General features: G+C 37.0%; 1 protein-coding gene across 1 annotated transcript; it reads right to left on the reverse strand.

Moving 5' to 3' along the window:
* rab2a (RAB2A, member RAS oncogene family) lies at positions 1 to 25,864 on the reverse strand. Its single transcript, XM_033982037.2, has 8 exons — positions 25,613 to 25,864; positions 15,214 to 15,285; positions 14,576 to 14,643; positions 11,967 to 12,049; positions 11,373 to 11,465; positions 10,351 to 10,462; positions 5,513 to 5,581; positions 1 to 855 (listed from the first exon to the last, which is right to left on the reverse strand). Exons 1-8 carry the CDS (start codon positions 25,656 to 25,658, stop codon positions 760 to 762), a joined length of 639 nt encoding a protein of 212 aa, XP_033837928.1. The 5' UTR covers positions 25,659 to 25,864; the 3' UTR covers positions 1 to 759.
* Between the last annotated feature and the right edge of the window lie 1,161 nt (positions 25,865 to 27,025).

Genomic DNA, 27,025 nt, shown 5'->3' on the forward strand with positions numbered 1-27,025 from the left:
TTTTCAAACAGTTTGGTCATTTATTCTCTTAAAACACTTTTTGTAAGCCACAGCCAGTTTATAGTGTTCTTTAAATACAAAACAAAAACATGACAATAATTATAAAGGGGTAGGAACAAAAAGCATTACATTGTTGGTAACTCATTCCAAAGCCTTTAGCTAAAACTGACTGACATTTCTCAATATACCTACACATGCACACAGGCACAGCATGTAAACTGGACAAGTTGTAGCTCGCCTTGCTATCGACATGGCCGCGTCACTTCTTTTAAAATGAATAGACACAACACAGCGCTGCGGTTTTAATTCAGTACAGTCAGACCTGTCTCATACACCGGAAAAGCCACTGAAATTTGAAAACTATGGATTAATAATGACAATAATGCCTTAACACCTCCAGCAACAAGCAAAAACTCTGCAGCATTTTAATACAGGTTAAAATCTAGATTCGAATAAAATGGTGGATGAATTTGGGGGAGATCTGAAGTTGGCTTTGTCCTTGTTAAGACTACATATTACGCTGACTGAGATGCAAAAACTACAAAAATATACAAGGAATTACTAACAGAGATGGGTGAGAGAAGTCAATGGACAAACTGTTAGTGAGCCTGGACAGTTCTGTAGAAACATAAGGGAGGGTTGGGACAGGGCGATGGATGGTTGGAGGGGAGAGAGGAGAGGAGTTTCCCGAGTACGAGAGGGGCGTCCTGGGTCGAGAGGAGGAGGAAGTGGTGGTGGTTGGTGGTGAGTTGGGGCTCTTCAACAGCAGCCACCTCCAGCATGTTGGCCTCCCTGGCTACCGGACAGTGTGGAGCTGGGGGTGGGGTGTTGGGGTCCAATCTTAATACCATTAGCCTGGAAGAAAATAGAAGGAAATACGTTTAACATTCATTAACATTTTAGATTTTTGTACATTTGGCTATTGTATATGATGGAGTGTTCGTGATAAACTGGTTAATTGCAACAGTTTAAAATATCCAAGCCTAAGATGTCTTCAGGTTAACAGTTATAAATTAAGAAAAATGTTTGATTAAGCAACCAACTAATCAATAAAAGAAAATTAATTCTTTCAATACTTTGCAGGTCAGATATTCCTATCCCTGGACAAAACAAACTTGTCAACATTTGAACTATCTCAACTAGAATTTCATTGCTTGTTGTCCACCAATTTACAGTGGGTCAACAGACACTTGCAGGCGTACAAAATTGCTCATCAATATTATATGAAAGTTTTTCCAACACGTGTTGGGAAAAACTTTATCTGCACCTGCTTTTTGCCCACAAACATCAGTTCAATAACAAACCCCCTGTAACCAAGTCGTTATAGTGGACTTCCTAGTTTTATTTGTTTAATCAGGTGTCATAAATTTGCTAATGCGAAGTCTAGTGTGTAAATTCAAGCTGTTGGGCAGGTTATTCCAGCCACAGATCATAAACATACTGTTTTTAGTGTTAGGTGGTACTGGACAAAAGGCCAACTTGACTAAAGGAACACAATACCAGTTACTGAAGGATTGTTATTGAGAATGAAGCAATGAAAAGGCAACATGTAATATAAATTGAGAGCATCTTTCCGGTCAAACTAACAGAAAGGTGGTCTGTTTTGGTCAAGCAAATATTTTCTAATGCCTCAAAACTGAAAGCACATGACTCAGACGTCACCAACTGTGTACAGTAAACACACTTGGCTCATAAAAGACATCTCTCAACAAAATAAAGGCAGCAGCAACAACCTGTTAAATAGGAATTTTTCACTTGAACCTAAAATGTACAATGCTTTTAATGGTATACTATGAGTAAACAATAACAACATTGCAGCGATAAAACACTAGACTGTGCTAGACATTATGCAATTACACAGGCAAATATTTTACAGATTTCTTGGGTTTGTCTTTGCACTAACAATTTTTGTACTTGGGTTTTTTTTTTTTTTTTAAATAATTTAAAACAAACATAAAATGAAAAAAAACATTTTACTTGTTTTGTATTTAAAAAGGGTGTCTAGAGTTGGGGAGTTCTTATAGCTGAGAGGTTAATACTATATATGTCCTTATATACACTATGATAAAGAATCTAGCTCTATAATAAAATAATAGTTATATTCAAATCTTCTCGCCAACTCCAATGTTGCCATTTTCTCTTACCAACAACCTCTGAATAAAGTACAAACTACGACCCTGAGAGAGAGAGAGAAAAGAGATTTCCTACATTTGTGTTACATTATTCCCCATTATACATCACTAATTGTTTCTTTACAGTGGCCTCCCTCTGCTGCTTCCATGAAAAAACACTGTTATGATTACTGCACAGAGGAAAAACAAAGCGCAGAATAAGTGTGTCATTGCTTTCATGGCGGGATTAGCTTTAGCTGTGTGCATGCTGCCTGCGGGGGCTCCTCCATTAGATCACATCAGAGAGGACGCAACAGGTGCCAGCGCACAAAGGCAGAGGAAACACCGTAGCACTCAAGGACACGAGCAGAGTGATTGAAAAAGAAGAGACCAGAATTAAGAGATAGAGACAGAGAGAAAGAGAGAACAGGTGGGTGGTGGGGGAGATTTAGGCCTTTTAAGTATCTCTGGGTATTTTTTTTCCAAGGGGTCTGAGGAGAACTGTACTTCACAAATTGTGCTTAGATTTGCAAACTGGGTTTAAAATCAAATGATCTTCAGTGCAGGTTTATAGATGCCAAAACTACAGGGTTAGCAGTTTGTTGTCTTGTTTTATAAGACACAAATGTTTTCAGAAGATAGTCACCTAAATGAGCTAGGAGTGGGCAGCTTATCAAAATATTAGTATTATTGTATATGTTGCTTTGAATATATGTAAATATTGAATAGAGTGAAATTGTTATTTTCTGAGTAATTTTATAATAATTTCACATTTGTCTGATAGTCCTGACCTGTGATGACCTGAACTAAAACATTTAAATGCATGTTGTAACACATTTCCGATGGATTTACATAACATTATCTGAATATTGTTTTTGAATACAGTACTCCAAAAAAAGGAAAAAAAAACCCAAAACATACATTTTTGCTAAGATTTGTATACAATTGAGATGATTCTTGCACTCTACTTACTACTCACAGTAGCAGTAGCACCACTGGGAAACTCTGAATGCTTTAAATCACATTTATTGAGCCCAGGCCTGCGCGTGTGAGAGACTTTTCTCAGACCGACTGCCAACAGTTCTGGAGGGGTTTCCCTTCGCCTTGCAGCCCAGTCAGCTGATGTGGTTTGGCGGGCCGGCCTGTCTGCGCTCTGGCTCACTGTTACTAATAACAAAAACACGCAATGCAGGAACCCAGGCTCTCACTTGCGCTGCTGTGTGTGTGTGTGGCCAGACCAGTGAAGTGCCTCTGATAAAATTTACTCATTAGGCCCAGATTTATAGATTTGTATCTATGGAGAATCTTTAAAAGATTTTTATAGAGATAACAGTAGTCTGAAACTAGGGCTGTGCCAAAACTCAAAAGATCCATAAATTGCGACCTAAACTTTGGTCAACATCGATGATAAGCACATGGTCCTGAATCATCATTATAATCAAACTTATGGAAAGTAAATGACTATAAATATTTAATTTAGTACATGGACATCATCTGTGTTTATACCGATAGCAGTAGCGCATGCGTGCACATATTTCTGCCAATAGCAGTAATGCTATTGGCAGAATGCTTTTCTTTATATATTGTATAAACTCCAAGTGAAATGTGAATTCACTTGTTGGTCCTATCAACATGAAATACTGTACTGCAGTGATCCTGACACCCTGCTCTATACCTGAAGTCCACCTGTCTATGTTTTCAATAAGATGGAAGAAGATTGAATTGAAAATCGAGATTGATCAATATGGGGGAAAAAAATCGTGATTCTTTTTTTTTTTTTTTTTGCACATCACCCAGGGGTCTACAGCATTTCTCTAGTATGTTTACTTTGATTATAAGACAGCACTAGCTCAAGACCAGCTCAGGACTAACCCAGGTCTAACCCGGATCAAACCCAGGTCTAACCCGGGTCAAACCCAGGTCTAACCCGGGTCAAACCCAGGTCTAACCCAGGAAACAAGACATCTATACAAGAAATCTATAATGAACCTTAGTATTCCTAAAAGGTCTGGGAACTACTGTGTTTTGTCCTAAAATATTTTACTCATTAAACCACTTGCAAAAGGAATTGTTGGACTGCAGCGTTACTGGTTAAATGTCCTCTTTGTATTTGTCCTTTTCAGCACTTTGGAGGTGGCTCTGCTCCAGCTTTACGTCCACAAAGAGAAACCTGATTCCAGACCCCTCGCTCACCTCCACACAGCTGACCAATCTGAGTTTAGTGTCAGTATCAGATTGTCGATTTAGAAATTGGAGGATGAACCCCCTCCTCCTTTAATCAAACATCACAAACTGTGGAGGAGGGGTCCATGTCATTTGATGCTCTTTGTTAGAGCTTCCACAACATTCAACAATGAGCAGGTTATATCAAGTTAAAATGTTTTCAAGTTGGTGAATGCAATTACTTCCCAATTCCCAAATGGACTGAGGCTGTTTTAAGCTATGCCTAAAATGGTTGTTTAAAATTCAATGTGACAAAATTCAGACAAAAATATACATCTAGTGTCCAATAAAGCCTAAGGTTATAACAATATAGTCATGGAGCAGTTGGGTGGTTGGAAATGCTTCTTTGCCAATGCTTTAAACATCTTAACTTTTGCGTTTTGTTTGGCATGTTATGTCCAGGTGTTTTTAAGCTTAAAGTTTTTTCCTTCCTTTCATCCTCTCACTTGAACTTTTCCTTCAGATTTTATGTGGAGGACGTGCTTTCTGACCCAATTCAAAGGCAGGAGACTGACAAGAGATGGACACTCATTTTCTAAAAGCCACAAGGACTACAGGTTCAATTTTTTTCTTTTTTCAGTCTTCAATCTAACTGCAGTGTGTGTAACGAACTGCTCTGCATCATATGAAAGGAGCTCGTCAGTTAATATGGCAAGGGGCCACTTTGAGGGGCTGCAGTCGAGGAAAAAGAGCTAAAGCGTAGAAATACCTCGGAGCATTTTTCTACAGCCTAAAAGAGGACACAGAGTAACTACACTTGCGATTGGCTGCTTGATGCTCCGGACATTGGGCATTCCTGGCTGGATGGTTGTTCCAGAGGAGATAGGCATCTGGCTAAAGCTGCAGAGGGGAGCTTACGGACTGGCTAGCAGTTTGTTTTCTTGCCGAATGACTGAGACCTTGTGGGATGTGAGGAATTTATGAGTTGGCAAAATGCCGAGAGAGAGACAGGCAGCTGAGGCCCGGGGTGGAAAATAGAGCAGGGCGATGGGAGTTTTGCTTGGCTACAGTCGAAGGAAGCAGAGAGCTAAGTTTTTTCACTCCTTTTGAGGCTAGTGGGAGCGTGGCAAACCACACACAAGGCTGGAAAACCACAGACAGGAACAAAGATGGAACGATTTGGAGGAAAAAAAGAGAAAGAAAAAGAGAGAAGTGTGCGGGCCAGAGCAATGTCTCACCTCATTGTTGATATCAAACACTCCCTCCTGGATCTTCTCGTAGATCTCCTTGGCTGTGTTGATGAAGGCCTGGGGGAGGAGGAAATGAGAAGGCTCAAGAACTGAACATTTTTCAACAGCTACAATAATATTTCAGCAAAAACAATCTAAATTGCATTACATGGAGTGTTATATATCCAGCTCCTCACACCTTAGTGAAGAATCATGAACACTTCAGAACCAAAGACACTACTTTACCAAACTTTGTAAGCTCCATTTATGCCCATTTTGAGTCTATACTCAAACAGATTAGTTTTAAAATTCTGGAAACATTAATGTTATCAAAAGACGTGCAAGAGTACAACAAAGTAGAAAGAGTATGTCACAATCATAAACACACCGTGTAAAAGTAAAAATGCACATTTAGTAAAATGAGATGTACTTTGTCTATGATGTAAAACACAGAATTTAAAAACTACAGAAAGGAGATATCTGGTGATGATACGAAACTAAAAACCATGTTCCCTTTAATTTACTAAGGTGGATGAGAATTGAGTCCCAGACCTCAAAACGCAAAACTATTGTAATGAATGTCTAAGTAGAGAGTTATAATTTTAGTTAATATCAAAGTAAAAAAAAAAAAAAGATTTAATCAACGTTACAGTTGGAGTACGTTCTGGGAATTCTTGCTCTTATTCCAAATCATTCAAATGATGTCATAAAAAAAAGTTTCATTTGTTTTTATCATTACACTTGCATCATGCATCAATATTTACACAGCAGGGCATCACCTAGCTATGCAAATGAATAAATTGTACTTGGAAATGCGTGTCAAAGTCCTATTTCTTAATATTACTGTCAGTATTGGTGTATTTAGTCCAAAATGATGAACGCCTTACATACAACATTGTACTGATAATTTTTTTTCTTTTATCTTTATCTACAAATGTTGGATCTATTATTTTAAATCAAAGTCAGTATCTTTCACATCTTTCATCTCCACTTGCCTCCTCTGTTACACATAGAGATGAGGATCAAGCCTGTTAGCATAAAGTGGAATTAAGCTCCCTCTGAGACAGGGCTACACCGCACTACTGAAGCGTTTTACTCATGGGACGGTAAGCTCGTGGCAGCAGCGTCTCCAGGGCCTAAACTGATGAACAAATGGGACAAACTGTTCATGTAAACTGCCTCCACCTCCGCATTAAAGCTCCAAGTCTGAAACAGCAGGTAGTAGGTACGAGATTAAAAATACGAGCTGAACTTGTACCAGGCACTTGTCGGAAATAGTCGAAGGAGCCCAGGGGTTCTGCTCCCGTCCTGTCCTGCTTTCATCCTGGCCCTTTCTATTAATGTACCACTACTGTACACGCCAGGAGTTTTAATATCTTCCCAGCATTACATTACACAAAGCATTTTTTATCACTTTAGAATGAGCCTGGATTGCTCTGATCTTTGCTAGAGTTTTAATCTACTGTAGTCTTTTTAAAGGTGCACTATGTCCCTTTTCTGGTGGTCTGCTGTCTGCTTGCTTCCATACTGAGGAACATTCCAGGCAAAGTACTAACATCACCATGGAGACCCTCCACCAGAAAATGTGTATGTGTAGTGCATTAATAAATAATAAATATCCATGAAATAGGTTTGGCTTTGATTTTAACCCTGATATTCTCTTGCTCCAGTTGAAACTTAAGTTGGTCACATGGACAATTGCTCTGAACTGACCTAGGTATACTTTAAAATGCTTGTGTCCTGTCTTCAATAAATTAATTCAAGTTGAATTTAAGTTTTTGAAATGTCTTGATCATACTTGTAGCTTAGTTGCTAATCACACATTCATTCATTAGTTGTGTTGGGGTGTTATATATGCATACATGGACTATTTCATAAACATATTAGTTATACATTTTATAGTATATTGCAGAACTTAGGAGCCAGTCTTGTACACTATATCAGACTGTCATGTTGCAATCTGCGATAGGATTGTTTTTCCAGCCCTATAGTGGCCCCACAAATTGCATTGGTGCCTTCCTTAACCTCATATTGATAGATCCACAGAAAACATGCCAAATGCCAATTCAATGTCTGAAAACAGCAGGAGATCTTAAAGATACAGTGTCCAACGTTAGTTTCATTTTGCAGTGTATTCCACCAATAGTATACTTAAACAAATGCTAAGAGAACAAAGACACTAGGAGGTTTAAAGTTAAGGGACTTTAAAATGTACATCACCAAGATAATATGAAATATTACTTCTATTGTAATGTATCTAAATACTATGAAACGCGTAAGATGTTCAACATAGTTTAACTGTTACAAATACAGATGATTTTTTGAAAACATTTTTGGCTATTTGGTCTACACAGTTAGTCAACGCCATATTAATATGAAAACTCTGGTTGGTACGTGGCTATTCAGTTCTGACGAGCAGGTATAATAAAATGTATTTTCCAAAGGCAGAATTGGCCCATTTTCAACTTCAACCAAATGAGATATATTGTAAAAGCAGGCTAGTCGTTCTTGTGTGGTGGGAGTACCAGTTTTCAATTACTGTAGCTTTAAAACATTAATAGAACAAGTCATAAAACAGCTTTTCAGCCCATTGTTCAACGACATCTGACCCTTAAAAATAGAGTTCTGTACAAAATGACTGAGGTGGTAAAGGTTGTATTTTTGTGGTTAATGACTACACTTAAAATTCATAATGGTTGTTTCGTTTCAAATCGTCATTATGGTAAAATGCCAAAAAACATTTCTTCATCTTGTTCCAACGATGCTGACAGTAACCATAGCAAAGTTCACTGTCAAGCACATAAACTAAAAACATATGGGAAAATTAGACACGGCAATTAAAGCAAAAAAAAAAAAAATGTTGGAGGAGAAATGGAGGCCAAGGAAAAGGTTACAAGTGGAAAAGATGGTTGGGTACAGTAAAGGACACGAGGTGCTTACAGGAATCTCTCCGTATCTGTCTCTCTAAGGAGCATCCCATCAGCGGTGTCCACCCACGAACCCTGACGACAAACCCCAGCGTTTGATTGGCTGTCGAGTGTCGCTAAGGGGGAGGCGGGACCCGGATCTTATGAATATGTATGAGCTATAACTGGTTGATATACTGCAAACGAGCGCGGGGGGTAGATGGTATAGAAATGAATGGAGGCGCTGCGCTGCTGGGTAGGGGAGGGGGGATGGAGGGATGAGGGAGAGGCAGAGGGGGGAGGGGGGTAAAATGGAGTGAGCGGGGGAGGTGACTGGAGGATGGGTGGGTGGTAAGGAGCGAATGATGGACAGGGAGGCAGGCACGAAGGCAGCGGCAGTATCAGGAGGCTTCAGAGGACACTAATGAGACAAATTAATCATAGCGCGCGCACACACACCTCCCCCTCATCTTAACCCCTGGGAGAGAGAGAGAGGAGAGGGAATGGGAGAGAAGAAAGAGAGGATGGGAAGGGAGGGGAGGGGGAGACAGAAGGGAGAGAATTGGGTGGGGGGGTGAGTGACAGAGCAAGTGAGCAAGGAAGAGAGAGAGAAGAGAGGTAGAGAGAGAAGCGCAGAGAGAAAAGAGAGGGAGAAAAAAAGGAGGGAGGGAAGAGAGGGGGAGAGAGGGAGAGAACAAGAAAGATATGGAAAAATGAAAAAGAGGGGAGATAGTGGAGGGGAAATAGAAGGGGGAGAGGGAGAAAGAGTAAGATGGGGAGAGAGAGAGTGGAAGGAAGGGCACGAGAGGGAAGGGATAGAGGGAGTGAGAAGAAGGGAGAGGGGAGAGTGAAGGGAGGGAAGGAGAGGAGGTGCAAGGATGATATAGGCTGGGCTTAGTGATGATGGTGGATATAGGCAAAAAAAAAAAAAAATCAATGTAAACACACACGGTCTCTATCGGAGGTGCCCTGGGCTGGCATGCTGCGCTGTGTAGGATGGGATTATTTATGTGATTGGATAAGTGAGGAAGGGCTCCCCCAGGACAGTGCCGTGCATTCATTACAACAGCAGCGGCGGCGGCAGCAGGGGTGTGTCGCACGGAGGGGCGGAGCAGGTGGAGCTAAAGGAGCTAAATGTGCCCCATGATGCCAAATATGTCAGCGTGCGTGTGCGTGTGTGTGTGTGTGTGCGTGTGGGACCATAACAAGAGCTGCAGCGCTACAGGTTAACAGTGATAGACAATACAATAACAGGGGGGCAGGTTTTGCCCCCAGTCATGAAGGTTTTAGGATAAAATAAATCTGAATGTGGAAATGGGCACAGACAAATTGTAAAATGTTAAAACAAGGCTATCACAATTTTGCCCCAATGTCTACAACAAAGTCTGGAGAATAAATTAGTCTAACAAATCATATTTTTTGTTACTGTTAACATCATAAACATATAGCATAATCTTGCATATAATATTTAGTAGCAATAAGTGTATATATGTATGTATGTATGTATGTATGTATGTATGTATGTATGTATGTATGTATGTATGTATGTATGTATGTATGTATGTATGTATATATATATATATATATATATATATATATATATATATATATATATATATATATATATATATATATATATATATATATATATATATATATATATATATATATATATATATATATATATATATATACACACACATACATACACACACACACACACACACACACACACATAAGAGTTCATAAGAGAGGACCTCACTTTACACAAGACTGTATCCAAAGATGCAAATAAGATTTAAAATGAATGCACTAAACGACCTGCATTAAAAGTGTTGTTGACCACCATGTAGAGTACAATGAATTTGCACATAACATGATTGAGTCCACGTGTGGGCAGGACAAATTACACTAATGTTTATTGCATGTGTGGGTGCTCACCTCCTCGACATTAGAGGCAGTCTTGGCTGAAGTCTCCATAAATATGAGCCCATGTTCTCTTGCAAATGCCTCTCCTTCCTCTTTCTTCACCTCTCTCCTTGACTCCAGGTCACTGTACAAACAAGAAAAAACGTCAACGCTACTGAAGAGTGCATCTTTCACAAATAAAATGCATCAACAATTCAATATATGGGTTGTATGGATAAAACACCCTTATTATCTGTGTACGTCATGTGCTGTTGGGGCATTTCCATAAATCAATATTTAGTTCTTTAATGTAAAGAAACCTTTGCAATTTTCAAGAGCAATTATTAGAAGTGTTTTTTATTGTATTTTAAATGGTAAATTTATGAAACTTGTTTAATATATTTGTGCCAATGCAAAACAACAAAAAAATAACTTGCTAAAAATATAACAATAACACAGCATGCTTTCGATTTCTCACTGGAAGGCCAAAGCCACATGAGTCCTTGCCTGCTGAGAAGTTAGCTCACAAATAAAATGTTACTAGCCCCCTTTTCTTACTGGTTGCTTGGAATATCAGCTTTCAATATTCAATATAACGGCTTCATGCGCCATAATGTTTGCAGAACAACAAAAACGTTAAAAGTTAACTAAAAACAACATTGGGACTTATTTAAAAAGGTATACTATGTACATTTTCTGGTGCAGAGTCTGCCAAGTTCTTGTCTCCGTGGAGATTTTATTGCTATGCCTGTATGGCATTAAAATCATCTACTTCCATGGAAACAAACAAGTGATGCCACTAGGCCAAGTTAGATGTCAGATATGTCCCTCAGTTCACAGTGCGAGCAATATAAACACCTGCAATTGAATAAAAGCAAGATATATAGGTTTAATGCCATACTGTGGAACTTACAGAGATGTCACTGTATTGCCTGGTAAGCAGTTGGCAGACCCTTTACCCAAAAATTATACAGTGCACCTTCAAGATTTCCATATCTCCAAAACTACACCTAACCCTCTGATATGTAGAGTACTGTGCAAAGGCAGGAACCCACCTCTTGTTACCGATAAGCATGATGACCATATTAGAGTTGGAATGTTGACGAGCGTCCTCTAACCAGGTCGTCAAGTGGTTGAAGGTGTCCCTTCTGTAAAAACAACAGGACAACATGAAATCTATTTTACAAAAAATACATACCACTATCTAGTGATGATAATCTCAAAATCATAAAACAAATTAACTTGATTTAAATCAGGACTAAAAAAGAGCTAAATAAAGTTTAACGACAAGCGGACCACATCCTACTAATTGTACATGTACCAGTTGGTTGAAAATATGCTACACTTTCATATCTTTATTTAACATATTATGGTTGCAAAACCATGAGGAAGGAAGCAGAAGGAATTTTCCAACCAAAAAGGCCGACTTGCGTACTTTCCATTACCACAATTACACAAGGTCTTCCTGTGATAAATAATTTCTGGCACTGTGTCAACTTTTGCTGCTAATCCACAGTGTGTAAACAGGGAAAGCCTGACTTTAATGCTAAAGCTAATGAGAGTATACATGCTAAATTGCCTTCGTGAGCTTTCCGGCCACACAGCATTGTTTTCCCATATCCCTCATGGTGGCAGAAAGAGGCCGTTACCTTGTGATGTCATAGACTAGCAGTGCCCCAGCTGCTCCTCTGTAGTAAGACCGGGTGATGGATCGGAATGACTCCTGACCAGCCTGAATACAAAAACACAATACATGGATTTAAACAACTAATAAAACATAAATATTATGTTAAGCGATTGAAATAGTTAAGTTCAACATCAAAGGAAACACATATATTCCCCTTTAAGTCTTAAGTCCAGCACCAATGCACAATCTATGGTCTTTTCGAATCCTGATCCACTCACAGAATCCACCTCTGTGTTTTCCCGTGTCTCTGCTGGAGGATGGGACAGAGGAGGGCCTGTAATTGGATACAATGGAGTTTTTTTCCCCTATTTATCTAACTCGCCCCCTTTCTTTCTGTGAGTGAGTAGCTTGTTTCTCTAAACTCACACCGTATGAACAATATGAAGGTCACATTATGCTTTATGTGGATTAACCTGTTATATATAGATCAGGTCACCTTGTACAATACTACCTGTTTATCATTGCCTCCACAGTCCCTCCTTTTCCTATGAGTCAAGTTTTATTGTACCCTCCTGTCTTAATAACGAAACAACATACCGAGTATATAAGGCTAATTACAATTTTTTTTTGCCGTTTTTGAAAACTGATTCCACCTTATGATTTCTACAATGTCTGTTCTGGAGATGAAATTCAATATAACATTTATTTGGCAAGTGGCTTAACGCAAATTGAACTCATAGATCTTGTTGCTTAAAAACAACTTAGTCTTCCTTACACCAAAAACTTGTAAAGGTTTTATATATCCAGAAAACACTTCACTTGTTGAACAGCTACAATCTGGTTCCGTAAGTTGAGGTTCTTTCCCCAATACAGTCCCATCATTAACAAATCCCATGGCCTGTTAATTCAATCATTTCATTCTTTAATATAATTCAGAGAGAGCTCATTATACAATTTTCTTTACAATAGTCATTCATCCCAGCTTCACCACTGACCATTTTACAGTAACAATGTTTCTGTGTTTTCTAGCTAAAACAAAACAGTAGCTTGTGTGTTAGCAGCTGCACTATTCTGACCTCATCTCAACAACTATAGACAAAAAGATACCAAAAAATACTAATCTGTTACACAAGGCCAATGTAGCATGAGCCAGTGCCAAACACTATGGTAACAGACAGGTAGTGGTAGTCACCCAGTAATGCCATTAGTGAATAAATGATAGATAAGGGTGAAGTAGAGGCAAGGCTGTGTCTGTCTGCCATCTGGCCTACATATCTCCCTCTGCACACAACACACAACACACAACACACAACACACAACACACACACATTATGGAAGTTTTGGGTGGGCAGTATGGACAGAAATTATTTGTGTGTGTTATCTGTTCACTACAATATGATATTTTGGTAATCTATCCGATCTGGACGACTGAGGGTTTACACAGACACAAAGCTGCAATGACTTATTTTATATCCCAGAATAAATTATTACTTTTTATTTAAAGTAATTATTTTTGACAAAGGTGAAAAGTTAATTTGGGACCTTTACTATAACTTAACATAAATTTGTGGGCCTCGTTATGAATGCTGAAATATGAATATTGGTATTGGCAAATATTGGTTATTGGTATCGGCTCAAAAGTCCATATCGGACCATCCAACTGTCCATTCAAAGCTACAGCGCCCCACAGAGCTTCCTTTCACAGTGTAATTGAGAGGACCACTTGACATGTGGAAAACCAAAGGAAGGTCACTCTCCACCGCTCAGATCCAATGTGTCCATTATAGAGAGCAGATCCCCCACAGCAGCAGCAGAGGTACAAGAGGCAGCTATTGAGTTTAGGCTGTGAAAGATAGAGCAATGACTCCACCTGCTGGTCAGTCTAGTAAGTGCAGTCTAATTGGATCGTCAAGTAGATTTTATTGGAAAAATTGCAAAATGTATTACCTAGATGTCTGCAGTATCTAAACAAATACCCTGTGCTTTATTGTATTAGTCACAATTTGACCCTTTTCAATTGGGAAGTAATGGTACGGTTTTCCTCACGTTTCAATACATATCAATACAAAAACAAATGTTTCCTCTATTATTTTTAAGGTAATTAATAAAATAACAACAAATAAATAAACATAACATTTTATTCAAATACACTACTTCTTCTCAGTTTTCTTATGTTTGTGTGAAAGTATACACTGAGTATCGTTGCATCCTTTCTCTTCACCCATGATGTGTCTTTAGTCAGAATTAAAGAAATAGTCTTGAGTCAAATAACGGCAGTTTTTAGCATTGCCAACAAGTAAACATTAACTGCTCAACTAGTATAAGCACACAATTATAATATTATTGTAGTTCTGAACTAGAGGATTTGCTGGTTTTATAAATAGAAGACCCATTATAGATTACAGAATGCTTACTTCACTGCAACAGACATACATCACACATCATTGAAATCTGTCACTTGTATCTTATTAAATTACACTTTTATTTTAACTGCAACAAATCTTGTACCTCTTTGGACCCCTACGTACTACATAAATATGGCTCATGACAGATTAGTTCTGCTAGACTCAACCTACGATTTATCCACAAGATTAAAGGAAAAAATGAAAAGTAATGGAGTATATTGATTACCGTGTCCCAGATCTGAAGTTTGATCTGTTTGCCATCTATAGTGATCATCCTTGCTCCAAACTCCACACCTGCAAAGACACACAGAAGAGCATAACAAGGTTAACATTTTATTAAACTAGTTTTATGGAGCATTTTTTACAACATAATTTCTAATAATCCAATAATCTATAGCCAAGTCTTTGTCAATAAAAGCATGTGGTTTGGAGTAAAGTTCAGACTTAAGAGAAAACAATTACTAGATTTTGTGTCAAATGTCTATATTTCTGGATATTAATATTGAAATACAAGTGTACTTGTTTGTAATTAGGCATTAGACACTATGAAATTAAACAGAAACTTGTAAAGAACATGACTAAAGAAGTTGTTGTGAGAAATCTTTTTGCCTTTTGACAGTCACTACTCAGGTTCCTGAACAGGGAACAGGAATATTTAGGTTTTATAGAGGTTTTTATAGAGTCTACAATATGTGGGCCACATATATAACAACATGAAGTATGACTGATTGGCGGTAATGCATTCTATACCTGCAGCAGCCAGGGACATTTTGGCCAGTTCACAGTAATTACAGCCTTGGAGATTAGAAATGAGCGCTCTATAATTATACAATGGGGCATTAGTGGTGGCCTCTGTAGACTTACCAATGGTGAGATCGTGAACAGGCTGAAACCTCTTGTCTGTGAACTGTAGTAATAGACATGATTTACCCACACCTGAAAAACAAAAAAGATTAAAATATTTAGAAACATTTTAATGCAATATTTTAATAACACCAAGTATAGTATTCATGACCAGTAAAAATCTAGTAACTAGAATAATCAGATTTTATTTTAGTGTATGTTTAGACATGCACAACCTAAATCTGATCATCAACACCAGGTGACCTGTATCAGTTAACTAGAAGATTTTTACAGTAACTGTTGTATTTGGAAAACAAAGTCTAATCAATTTGAAAATACCTTTTAATCTCAATACATTTTCTCTACCATTTTGTCTTTTTTTGTGTGCATAATTTTCCTCATCAAAACCTGCATAAGTGTGAATGAGATTAAAATGTTGGTGTGCATGTATACATAAGCACTGTTGCAATAATAACAGGAATACTACAATATTCTCTATAATATAGACCATACATCAACTATAGGCATTTGACCAAAGTACACGTTCTCACTCGGCTTGGTTTGGACCTGGGTTTGGTCCTCTCCTAGTATTTGTTTAGTCCTGGTATTGTTCCAAGGTAAATCCAAGGTTACGTCCCAGGTTAGTCCGGATTTTTACGTGATGTAGGTGTTAACACAAACTAAAAAAATGTGAAATTATTTCTTTACAACTTGCAATTTTATTAAATGACTAGTGAATAGTCACTAGTGAATATGCATTAGTCACTTAGTCTAGAGCAGTACACATACAGTTCCAGTATGTGGTGGTACCAAGGAAAAACCTCAAAGACAATGATCTGATAACGAAACAGTGGCGTAACATGACAAGATTTAATCAAATCAAATTAGTCATTGTTCTTATACAATGATCACAGACAAAGTAATTGCACAACTAATTGAAAAAAATATGCAGCAAAAAGTCTAAAAATAGCCACCATCTTGAATGCGTAGTGAAACCAAGTTGTGAAAATGTGACAACTACAACAACACATCTATGATCCCACACTGTACGTCCACAGTATACACATTTTCTAGTAGTGCTTTGGTGCAAAACAAGCAAGAAAATTTTTTTCGTTGACCGTTTAATTGTTGTAGACTGAACTGTAAAACGGACAGCTGATTAGGTAATATTTTGATTTAGAAATCAACCCTTACTGCCTTTGTAATTTGTGGCAAAAATTAAAATCTTGATATGATCTTTTTAGGGATACTCAGTGACATCAGTGTCACTTTTTTGCAATACATCAAGATTTGAGCTGTAGAAGGTTGAATTATAAACTTCTATGATTCAATAGAGATACAAACTATTTACTAAATGTTATATTATGTTGTTTATTGCAGCTTTTAAAAAATAATGCACATTTAGAATTTTTTTGGGGGATAATTTTACTTCATGATTTGTTTTCAATATTATCTTTTATTTATATATTGATTCTTCAAAATTTGTTACTGTGGCAGGCCTACTCTTCAGGTCACAAGCAATATAACTAACTGTAAGAACAAAAATAAGAAGCAATTCAATACAATCTGTACTCCAAAAACTAAGCCTGTTTGTATCAAATTAACTAAGAGTTTGATTTCAAAAAGCTAGCCCACACAACAGGAATGTTGATCTGTTAGACAAAGTGAATGAAATATTTTACCATTTCAATATTTTTAGCCACATTGAAAAACATGAATTATGTCAAAATTGTGCCATTTTTCTCCAAATAATCACTAAAATGACTCTTATTTGAGATATAGCAGAAGTAATTGGAAGTAGTAATAGCAGCAGTAAATCCTTCCAGTATAGATGAATCTTTTTCTTGACATAATGACTTTAAATAATCTCAGTGATTAAAAAGTGCATTGTTTTTGTCTCTCCCTTTGCAGTTTACTATAAAGCCCTTCTTTATTGCTGTTACTTTGTAGTTTTTAGTATTTTATGGCTCTTGAAAATGGAAATCTGTTTGTGTGCATGACAAAGTCTCCTTGGTGTCATCAGCCAATGGGAGGAGGGTCTGAGGAGAAAAGCATAGTAATGAAGTGGTCATAAGGACAGTCTGCGTGAGAGGTGATGAGAGGGACATGCACTTCCTCCTCTGTAGTAACCACGGGTTACAGTCACCAAGCAGGCAGAGGCGTTGCTAGGCAGGGATGGTGGTGATGAAGATGAGGGATGAAGGCCAAAATACAGATCATTTAGATATAATGGATATAAGGATTTACTACCTCCATCATTTATCACAAAAACACATTTTCAGTGATAAGATCCACACTATCCTCACTACAGTTACACACAGTCACAGCCTTTACTGTCAACACTCAAGGATAGATGCGGTTTACAAAATGCCACTTGCAGACTTGTCATTCTATAGTTTGCAATTCACTTAAAAGTGAAATTAAGTATGTTGTGTGAACAAAAAAAAAAAATTCACAAAATGAAATGAAGGGTGGTAGCAGAAAAATAAGTGCTACCAATAACAAACGTGCCAACAATTTAATATAATAAAAGAAAATTTTAAATTAATACAGAGTTTGTGTTTAAGTATTCACATTATTGCATAGTCAAGAACTTGACAATATTTAACATGTGCACTTATTTCACCACAGTAAGACATTTTATAATTTTTTTGTCGTACATAAACTTTTGAGTTGTAAGTGGTTGAATAAGTCACTTACTATAACTTATTACAGTCACTCCATTTTGTTCTGCCATAATTTATTGCAGTTGTTTTTAAAACGATGCACATTTTGTTTTGTGTTGACTGGGATCCTGCTTTAGAGTTTAGAGTGTCAGCGGATTCAATATAATCTCTAATCATCAAAATGTGTTACTGCGACAGGCCTAATGGAACTTCAGTGAATCAAACGTTAAAAGTAACTCATATAAAGGCAAGGTAAAAGACGTGTCACACAGTTGCACTTAGCTGGTACCTGTTATCGCTAAACCACCACCTGTATGATTCATAACGACCACTGCCTGCAACACTGACGCTGCTTTTCCTCTCTACACCTGCTAACCGCTAACAAGCCTCTTTTGAAGTTCTCTTAGTGCAAAGGGACATATTGACATGTCAAGACAGCAACACACTCACAGGAGGAAATCTGAAAATTAGGGTTATTTACGTGGATTTGTGAAGCATGCCGTTTCACCATGACAACAAAGCTACTGGTGGTTAAAGCCAGGTTTGAAGGTTATTATTATAGAGAAAGTAAGATTAAAGGATGTAAAAGCAATATGCATGAATTATAATACACCAGAGCATGAGCATATCTCACAATGGTAAGAGGGTCCTGATATGGATTTGAGGGTCTAATTCAGAGGCCTATGATGCTGATCTAAAGAGTCCAACTGACAACTTGCGCCTTCAGTGTTTAGCAAATCTCTGTATTTTTAGAATGCTTGTTTGAGTCCACTATTTAATCAAGCAAAATTAAAATTTTAGGCTAATTCAGATGCTAAAATGCAAAAAAGTAAAGTAAGGCTAGACAAAATGAACCTCTTATCTACAATCAAGTAAAGTTAAATTGCCTCTCATCTCAACTAGCATAGCTCCTGCAGTGTTGTTTGAGCTTCACGCTCTTGGTCCAAGGCAGAATAAACACAAAGAGGTGTAATGTGAGAAAGCCTGGTTTTGTTCTCATTTAAGAGACAGCTGCTGCTTAATTGATCTGCAGCCGTCACCGTGGTAACAGATCCTTTGTAACTCAGGCATTATGGTCCATTTGAGGCCAGACCCCAGATCACATCTGGGGGTTTAAGTACAACAGAGTGGGGCTGGATTGTAAAGCAGTTGTTATGGAGTTTTTTTGGACTGAGAATTACCATCCTTTGTTGCCAACTTTTAGTTAATAGTTTCTGAGTTTTGAAATTTAGGATTACACCCAGATGAATAAACATATTTGCAGTTCAGCACTAGAATAAGACTCAGATTGACATTATCAAAAATTGACTGATTGACAAAATAAGATCACATAAATGTCAGTTTTGCTTTTTAGTTCAAAGAAGGAACATTTTGAAAGCCAGCAAGTACCCCAGTAAGTTTTAAGTTTGTGGTAACTTGATTTTTACATCCATTAATTTAGATTTTACTTTTCTTTTTTTTTTTGCAATTTTAGACATAACTAAGGATAGATAAAACATTGCCATGCAAGTCCACAAGGGAATCTCTTTGTATTTTTTATACAGAGGCATATTAGTCTGGTCACCACCCCTTCTATCATGCTTCGAGATGCTTTAGACAGCACTGTGCAATCAGATTTTTCTTTTTGTTTAATTTTTTTAAGGGACATTTTTGGCACGAAGGCACTCATTAGTCACCTATCATTTACAACTAAATCAAATTTATTTTACCTCAGATTAACAGAATTTAGTCCTTTACTCAGTAATGTTTTTCGGTCCCCTGTGGTATTTTTTCTGTCTTTTTTTGTTGTACACAGCCATATTTGTCTTTATACGGACAGACCTGTCAATCATGCATATCTGAAAGAAAATTCACCGGTGCCCAGATTCATCTTCGCATTGGAGAAGTTTGTATTTTGGATCCCAGGCAAAATAAAGCATTTGTCTGCAGCAAAGCGTATTTGAGAGTTGATTTACACTCCAAGAAGAATGTTAACCTACTGTTCCAGACAGTGTGCCTTTGGAGGAGTAACTTGAGTGTGTGCAGTGTCAGCACAACTCTGAACCACAAGCCTCTACCTGGATCTGAACTGTGCTCCTGGAATTGCCTTTAAGCATCATAAGGACTCAACTCCACAGCAGTTGTCACAAAATACACTCAGGTTAAAAGTGCCGCTGGTAAGCCCTACATTGACAGATACACTGAAGAAAAACAGAAATTGGTTCATAGTAATCATATCATAATAATCAGGCAGTAAAGGCACTCGATAAAAAACCCCTCCATTATCACCACTGTAACGTCTTAAGTAAATATAAAATGTTCAGTTTCAGTAATTTAAATTTGTATTCAAATCTAAGAAAATTATTCAAAATTATTAATAATGAAGCTTCACCTACATTAAAAAAAATTACTATTCTTTGTTCTGAACAAACTACCCGATTCACTCGTTCCTCCGTAAACCGAAATTGCATAGTTCCAAAAAGATCCTCGGCCTTTTGCTCAATCGGCTTTTTCTTATCAAACCATTAGGCAGTGGAATCAGCTTCCAGTCTGAAATTGTCTGTGGATTTTAATAGTTTTACTAGAAATTTGAAAAAGTTCATTTTAAATAATCAAACGTGTCCACATCAGTCTAGTTAGTTGGTGCTGCTCTGTGCTCACTGTATAAACCTGCACATAATGATTTTTATATTAGTCTGGACTGGGGGGGACATATGTATGGCAGATCGGTAGTCGTATATTGTAATTGTCAATTGATATGTGTTTTTTAATGTGTGTTCACCTGCTCAGGGACTGCAGATGGAAAGTAGCAGTAGCTAAATCTGGTGCAAATCATCTTTTCTTTGTAAGATTAATGAATTTGTACATGGTCCCTGTCAAATAAAGAATAAAGAAAGAAAGAAAGAGTGCTGTGAAAAAAACTAGACAATTTTGTACTTGACTACAGAAAAACACAGTAGTTTGTTTACATTGTACCTTATTGCACATTTCAACGCCAAGTACATCATGTAACTCCTATATTCACCTTCTTTTTCAAATTATGAACCCAAGATTCCCATTCAATTCTGACACTGAAATATTCACACCACTACCATTTTGTAATCCAAAACTGATTTGGATCCAAAGAAATGAGTTTACTTTGTGCACTGGGCTACTCCGACTTTTGCTGAAATGGTCAGAATAGAAAACAACACAATGACATTCTTGTACTGTATCTTTTCACTGTACACTAAACATTACTAGTTAGAAATGGACACTATTTTATTAAATTTTTTACTTTTGTGATAGATGCAGTCAGCTGTATTCATTTTTGTAAGCCTGATCATATGACTGACCTAACATACCACATCAGCAGTTTACAGCTACAAGTTCACATTCTTAACCACTTTATCATCACACATTTCCGGTCTGTAACAGACGCTAACAGGGTCAAAGCTAGAACACAGGCCACTAAAATCTACCTTTTTTTTTTTTTTTTTCAAAAACTGAGACTATTTTCTTTTCAGGGTCCATCCGTTCCCAGCAGCAGGATCAGAGGGTAAACTGACCTAAGATTGAATTAAACCTAAAAGCATCATTTTGGTACAAACAGTATAATGTACTCACAATCAGTTTTCAAGACCAATCTACTTGATCAAAATGTATGGTTTATGAGTAAATTTGTTTTGTTTTTTACCAATAGTGAATCAAAGGATTGCTAGTCAAGCTAATTCTGAAGAATGTACAAGCAGAAAATAACAAACCATGTGAGATTATAATTTAGTAAATTCAGAATAACACAGCATCCTTATTTACTGTATGCTTTAGTGATCAACTTGTTTCTATCTAACATAGAACTGAAAATGAGACAAAAAAGTAAAATAACTCAGCCTAGTTACTACAAATATTATAATTCTCCTTTAGAGATGCACCAGTGTGGTATATTTTTGGGCAATGCCTGGATATAGTTATCCGGGCACATTACAATAGCACATTTTGAAGTGCGATATACTGCTGAACTAAATATAGACCATGAACAATAATGTTGATAAGAAACCGTAAAGCAGCATTATCCCCCAAATAGTATTCTAAAAGTACAAAATCATAAAAAAATAACTTCAATACATAAATAAATAACATAATGTAACACTTGGTATCTATACTGACTCATAGACGTTCATAATTCAACCCTCTACAGCTCAAATCTCACCGTAAAACAGAAAAATAACAAAAATGCCCCACTAGTACAAAGAAAAAGTACCCACAATAAATATTGACCCCCAAACATTATTTCATCTGCCATGTATTAAAAGATAAGTAAATACAGTATTTATTGTGAAAAGCCTCGATGCAGACTTTTATTAGACATAGTAAAGTGACAGGAAAGTATTTGAGAAGTGACAGGAAAGTTTTTTGTAAAGTAATGGGAAAGTTCTTAAACTGAGCAAGACAGTGTTTAAAGAGTGTGAGAGAGAGTTTTTAAAGGGTACAAAAGAGTGGGTGAGAGAGTTGCAGATTGGGTGATTATGTTTTGATTTGTGTGATTTTAATGTCTTTCTTATTCCGTAAAGCACTTTGAATTACCTTGTGTACAAATTGTGCTATACAAATAAACTTGCCTTGCTTTGCCTTGCCAGCTAAACCATTAGCAATTTGGATCTACAAGTTTCATCTAGGCACAAAATCAAAATGAGAGTTACTTTTACTCACCCCCAAGTAGAAATTATTTTTGTTAGACATGCAACATGCAGCAGAAAAAAAATGTCAAATTATTTTATTTATACAGTAAAATGGTCTTCTTCTAAATCAGGAAAATGAAACTGAAAGTGAAAGGCTTAACATGCTCATTTGGTCATTGCCATCTTCTCAAACAGCCCAACTGTACTTGATGCTTGACTGTCACTTTATCAGGTGAATAAAATGGTAGAATTCCCTGGCCTGCTGTGTTTTCCTGTGCAACAAACCACAACATAAGCCTACAAGACACAAAGTACAGGGGGCAGGACTGTGCCAACAGGGTCCAGGACTGTGTCAAAGGGGTCCACTCGGAAACCTGTTATACATTTGTGTTTGCTTTGGTAAAAAAGGGACAGTTTGAGGGTGCAAATACCACACATGTGCGAAACATGTCAACAAGCCCCAGTCTAGCCCAGTGTAAGATACTGAAAGGGATAACACCACCCTGAGTCCTGAACAGCTGAACCCGGTATGTCATGAGACAATGGAATATTAAATAAAAAAAGACTATAAAATATCAGAAAAATAGCTAACCATTATTATTTATTGCATTAGTAAATAAAATGCAGTTAAAATAGTCAATATTCACCTTGGTCATTAATTATTATATAGATGACGTTAATAGCAAAAAAAACCCCAAAAAACTTTCTCAGGAACTACTCAATATTAAAATCACACTGTAATGCTTATACTGTGTACTCTGATATGTCAAATAAGAGCTTGTATCAACAAATCTTTTGCTTCTTCAGTATAACTGTTGTAGTGAACTATTATACTATAGTTACTATATAGGTATTTTCTAACTCTCAATGAACTAAATGTCTGGTATGGCTTATGTAATATATCCTTGGCCTACTCCTTGCAAGTATCTTAAAAGTAATAAAATAAGAAATATATGTATGCCTCTGGGGGACACAATTGAACATATCATGACAAAGAATCCTAAAAAATGCCTCTAAAATGAGCAGACTGAACATCTGAAAATTGTAACTATTGCATAGCACTGTTCCTTGTTCTCCTATCACAAATTATTATACACTACAGTATGAGGATACATGGCAGAATATACAACAACAAACAAGTTATTTATAGCCACTTTTTACTACAATTACTTCTTCAATGAATTCTCCAAGTTTGACACAGGAGTTAAAATTCTGTAATTGTTTATCACTACAACCTCTCTATAGTCAATAACAAGGCAATGTATTAACCTACTCTTCTTTCAGATGTTAATCACAGTAGCCAGACAGTGAATCCCTTTCTAAACTCGCTCACCTTTACTGTGGTTTCTTTTGACAATCTTTAATATCTCTAAAAGTAGACAGGTTTGGTTACTGTAGTCCAGTATTAGATTAGTCAGGAGGATTCCCCACCCCAATGACAAACAGAAACCCTTAACCACAACTGTTTCTGTTCCACCTTTACCTTTTTACTTTTGCCTTTTTACCTTTACACCTTTTAGCAACAAATACCGACACATCTGGTCATATAATGCTAAATATTATAATACGTATTAGAATATGTTACCTAAAAAAGAAATATGTATTTGGTTTTAGGAAGTCACAAGTGAGCAAGTGTCAAAAGCTTTAGGCCCTCAGCAAAAAGCTAATTATTTAGGAGAAAAGAAAAAACCTATACAGAACATATATTTACTAAAGCACATATTCATAAATAGTATTTTATCCCTTTCTGCTGGTTAAACGCTTAAAATGGCCCAGGATTGATTGGAGTGTCTTGTTACATTTAAATGCAAACACACAAAGGAAATGGAGATCTTTCCCATGAGATTAAAGATAGAGAATACAGGTTTATAAAGAATTCAATGTGGACAGCTTTTAGACAGCTAAAAAATAAATCACACAGCAGTATTTGAGTGGCAAGCATCCATTTACATTACTTAAATCACTGGTCATTAATCATTTGGGGTAATATTATCAGACTTGAATTTAAATAAACTAATCAAAACAGGACAGTGATGCAACTGGGCTTGTTATGAGATAAACAAAAACAACCTAGAGAGTCTGAGGCTATTTCACAATCACTCTGTAGTAATCAGTTTTTATGTGGTTTAAAGTACTAGAGGCATTATAAATGTGATCTTACATGCTGCTGTTAGAATATTTGTTTTAAATTATATATATTTGGGGGAAACAATACAATACATATTTAGTTTTGAAATTAATGTAATGTAATGTGATGTGATGCATGATGTATTGAAAAAAGAGTTTGTAGCTTTTTGAATGTTTTAATTTAGTTGATTGATTGGTCTCCTTGCAATTGTTTTAATGTTTACTAATGCAAATTAATACAAACATGAGATAATTAAGGATTATACGTGCTGCTACTGTGCATGCTAGCTGAATAGGCCCTTTAACAGACCAGTAGATAGGTAACTATTTATTGCCATCACATTTAACACAAGTCCACCTGTTAGTCTACTATTAAAACAATCCAAATACTCAATTATCAGTAAATAAACCTGAACTGTGTACGTTTTATGACCAGTTGTTAGCTTCTCTTTACGTGATTTTGGACAGATCCCCCAGAGCTTTACTGATGGGCTTTTCTAACACTGAGATAACCACCACTGCTAATATGGTAACTAGCAGCATACGTGTAGCCTACAACCTCTTTGCTAAGCTTGTACAAATGATAGATCTAGGGAGTTATGCGTGTCGTGACCGGTTTATAATAAGCGAAACAGCTAATGTCTAGCTTCTTAGCCTGCTAACTGTCTGAAGCTAACACCCCCACCCTGGATGCAAGCTGACAAAAGGCCCACTATGTTTTGCCACTGTCAACAGAGGCGACACTCCAGTAACACACATGTTGCATTTGATCCAACAATGATATGCCACTTCCAGGCGCTGTCAGAGTATTTTAAAAGGTAGAATGTGTGGTAGAAGTATTAAAAATTGGAGCTGTCATCCCACCCCTTGCGTCTGGTCTTTTACCACGTCATTGGACTATCCAACACTGCGGAAATGGACAGCTAGCTTCGATGCTAAGTGCTAGGCTAATGCTAAGTGACAGTCAGGCTGCTGCGCCGTGCCGCTTACCCGTGTCTCCAATGATGATGTATTTGAAGAGGTACGCATACGCCATGGCCCTGGTTTGTGCAGTTAGCTGTCTTGAATTTTACGCCTTCGTTTTACACCGAAAACCGCGTAGGAAAGGGTAGCAGACAGCCTGTTAGCCTGTTTTTCTCTGTCGGTGCTCAGCAAGGAACAATAAACAGCTCCAGCCACAGCTCTACGTCACACGGTCCGCCCTCGCCACGCCACGGGACCTGGCTGATGATGTGTTCAAAGGTACCCTTTGCACTAAAGATGAATGGATTTTGTGTTTAGATTAAGAGACACAGGTGTAATGTATAAGGTTATTTAATCTTCTTGAAGATGTGAGACAGACCTGTACTTTGGCAATGTTTAAATCCAGGTTTAAAACAGTTCTGTTTAGCTGTGCATATGACTGAAAGGTTTTTATTCTGCACTCTTCTCTTTTAATGTAAATTTTATGGCGATTATTTATGTTTTGATATGTTTGTATTGTGATTTTAATGTCTTTCTTATTTTGCTAACCACTTTAAATTACTTTATATACGAATTGTGCTTTACAAATAAGTTTGCCTTAATCAATTCCCCTGACTCCCGAGAACTATTAAAAAGCATCTTAACTTGGCTGTTCTCCCTTTAGCTACCCCTTGTGTTTACTGCACGTTCCCTTATGATTCATCTTCTGAAAAATCGTTAGTCTTGAGTATTCTGTCTTATTTTCTGCGTCTGAATGTGACCAAATATTCAGTTTTAGGATAAGGGAGGCAACTTCAATAAATTACTCGAATTTTATTGCCTCATTGTAAACCCAGTTGTGACCAAATGATGGCAGCAAATACATGCTCATTTTGTAAATGTGTTTCTTCTCAGTTCCACCTACAGAATGCTGAGGGAAACACCCTAAAAACCAGACAAGGAGGAAGATGACTCAAATTTGTGTTTTTACCGCATTTTCATCACAAAATGTCAAACCTAAAAATCATCAACAACAACAACAGCAATAACAATGTAACGTATATTGTATTATCTGTGTTATGTGTAATAGACTGTACAAAGAATCAAAATATCTTTATAAGCACGTTTATCATTATTGAATTGTTTCTAATTGCCCCAGTAATAATAGTGAAGTGGCAGTTATTATCTATCTGTCTTTTGGTGACATCTAGTGACATAAGTGTATATTGCAACCTCTCACTTTTTCATTGTAAAGGAAATGTATAACAGTAATGCTTTCATAATAAGGTTTGTAATAGATCATAAGTTGATTTCACTTGAATAAGCTAGAGTAAAAGAGACTCATCCAATATCAAAACATTGCAGATTTATGAAAACTTGTGGCTGTGTAAACAGCTCCTAATAGTAACAAAGTTTTGAAACATTTGAAGGTTTGAAAAACCCTTTTGAAACAAGTGTTAT

The sequence above is a fragment of the Periophthalmus magnuspinnatus genome, chromosome 17 (genome assembly GCF_009829125.3).
Source record: "Periophthalmus magnuspinnatus isolate fPerMag1 chromosome 17, fPerMag1.2.pri, whole genome shotgun sequence".
NCBI lineage: Eukaryota > Metazoa > Chordata > Actinopteri > Gobiiformes > Gobiidae > Periophthalmus > Periophthalmus magnuspinnatus.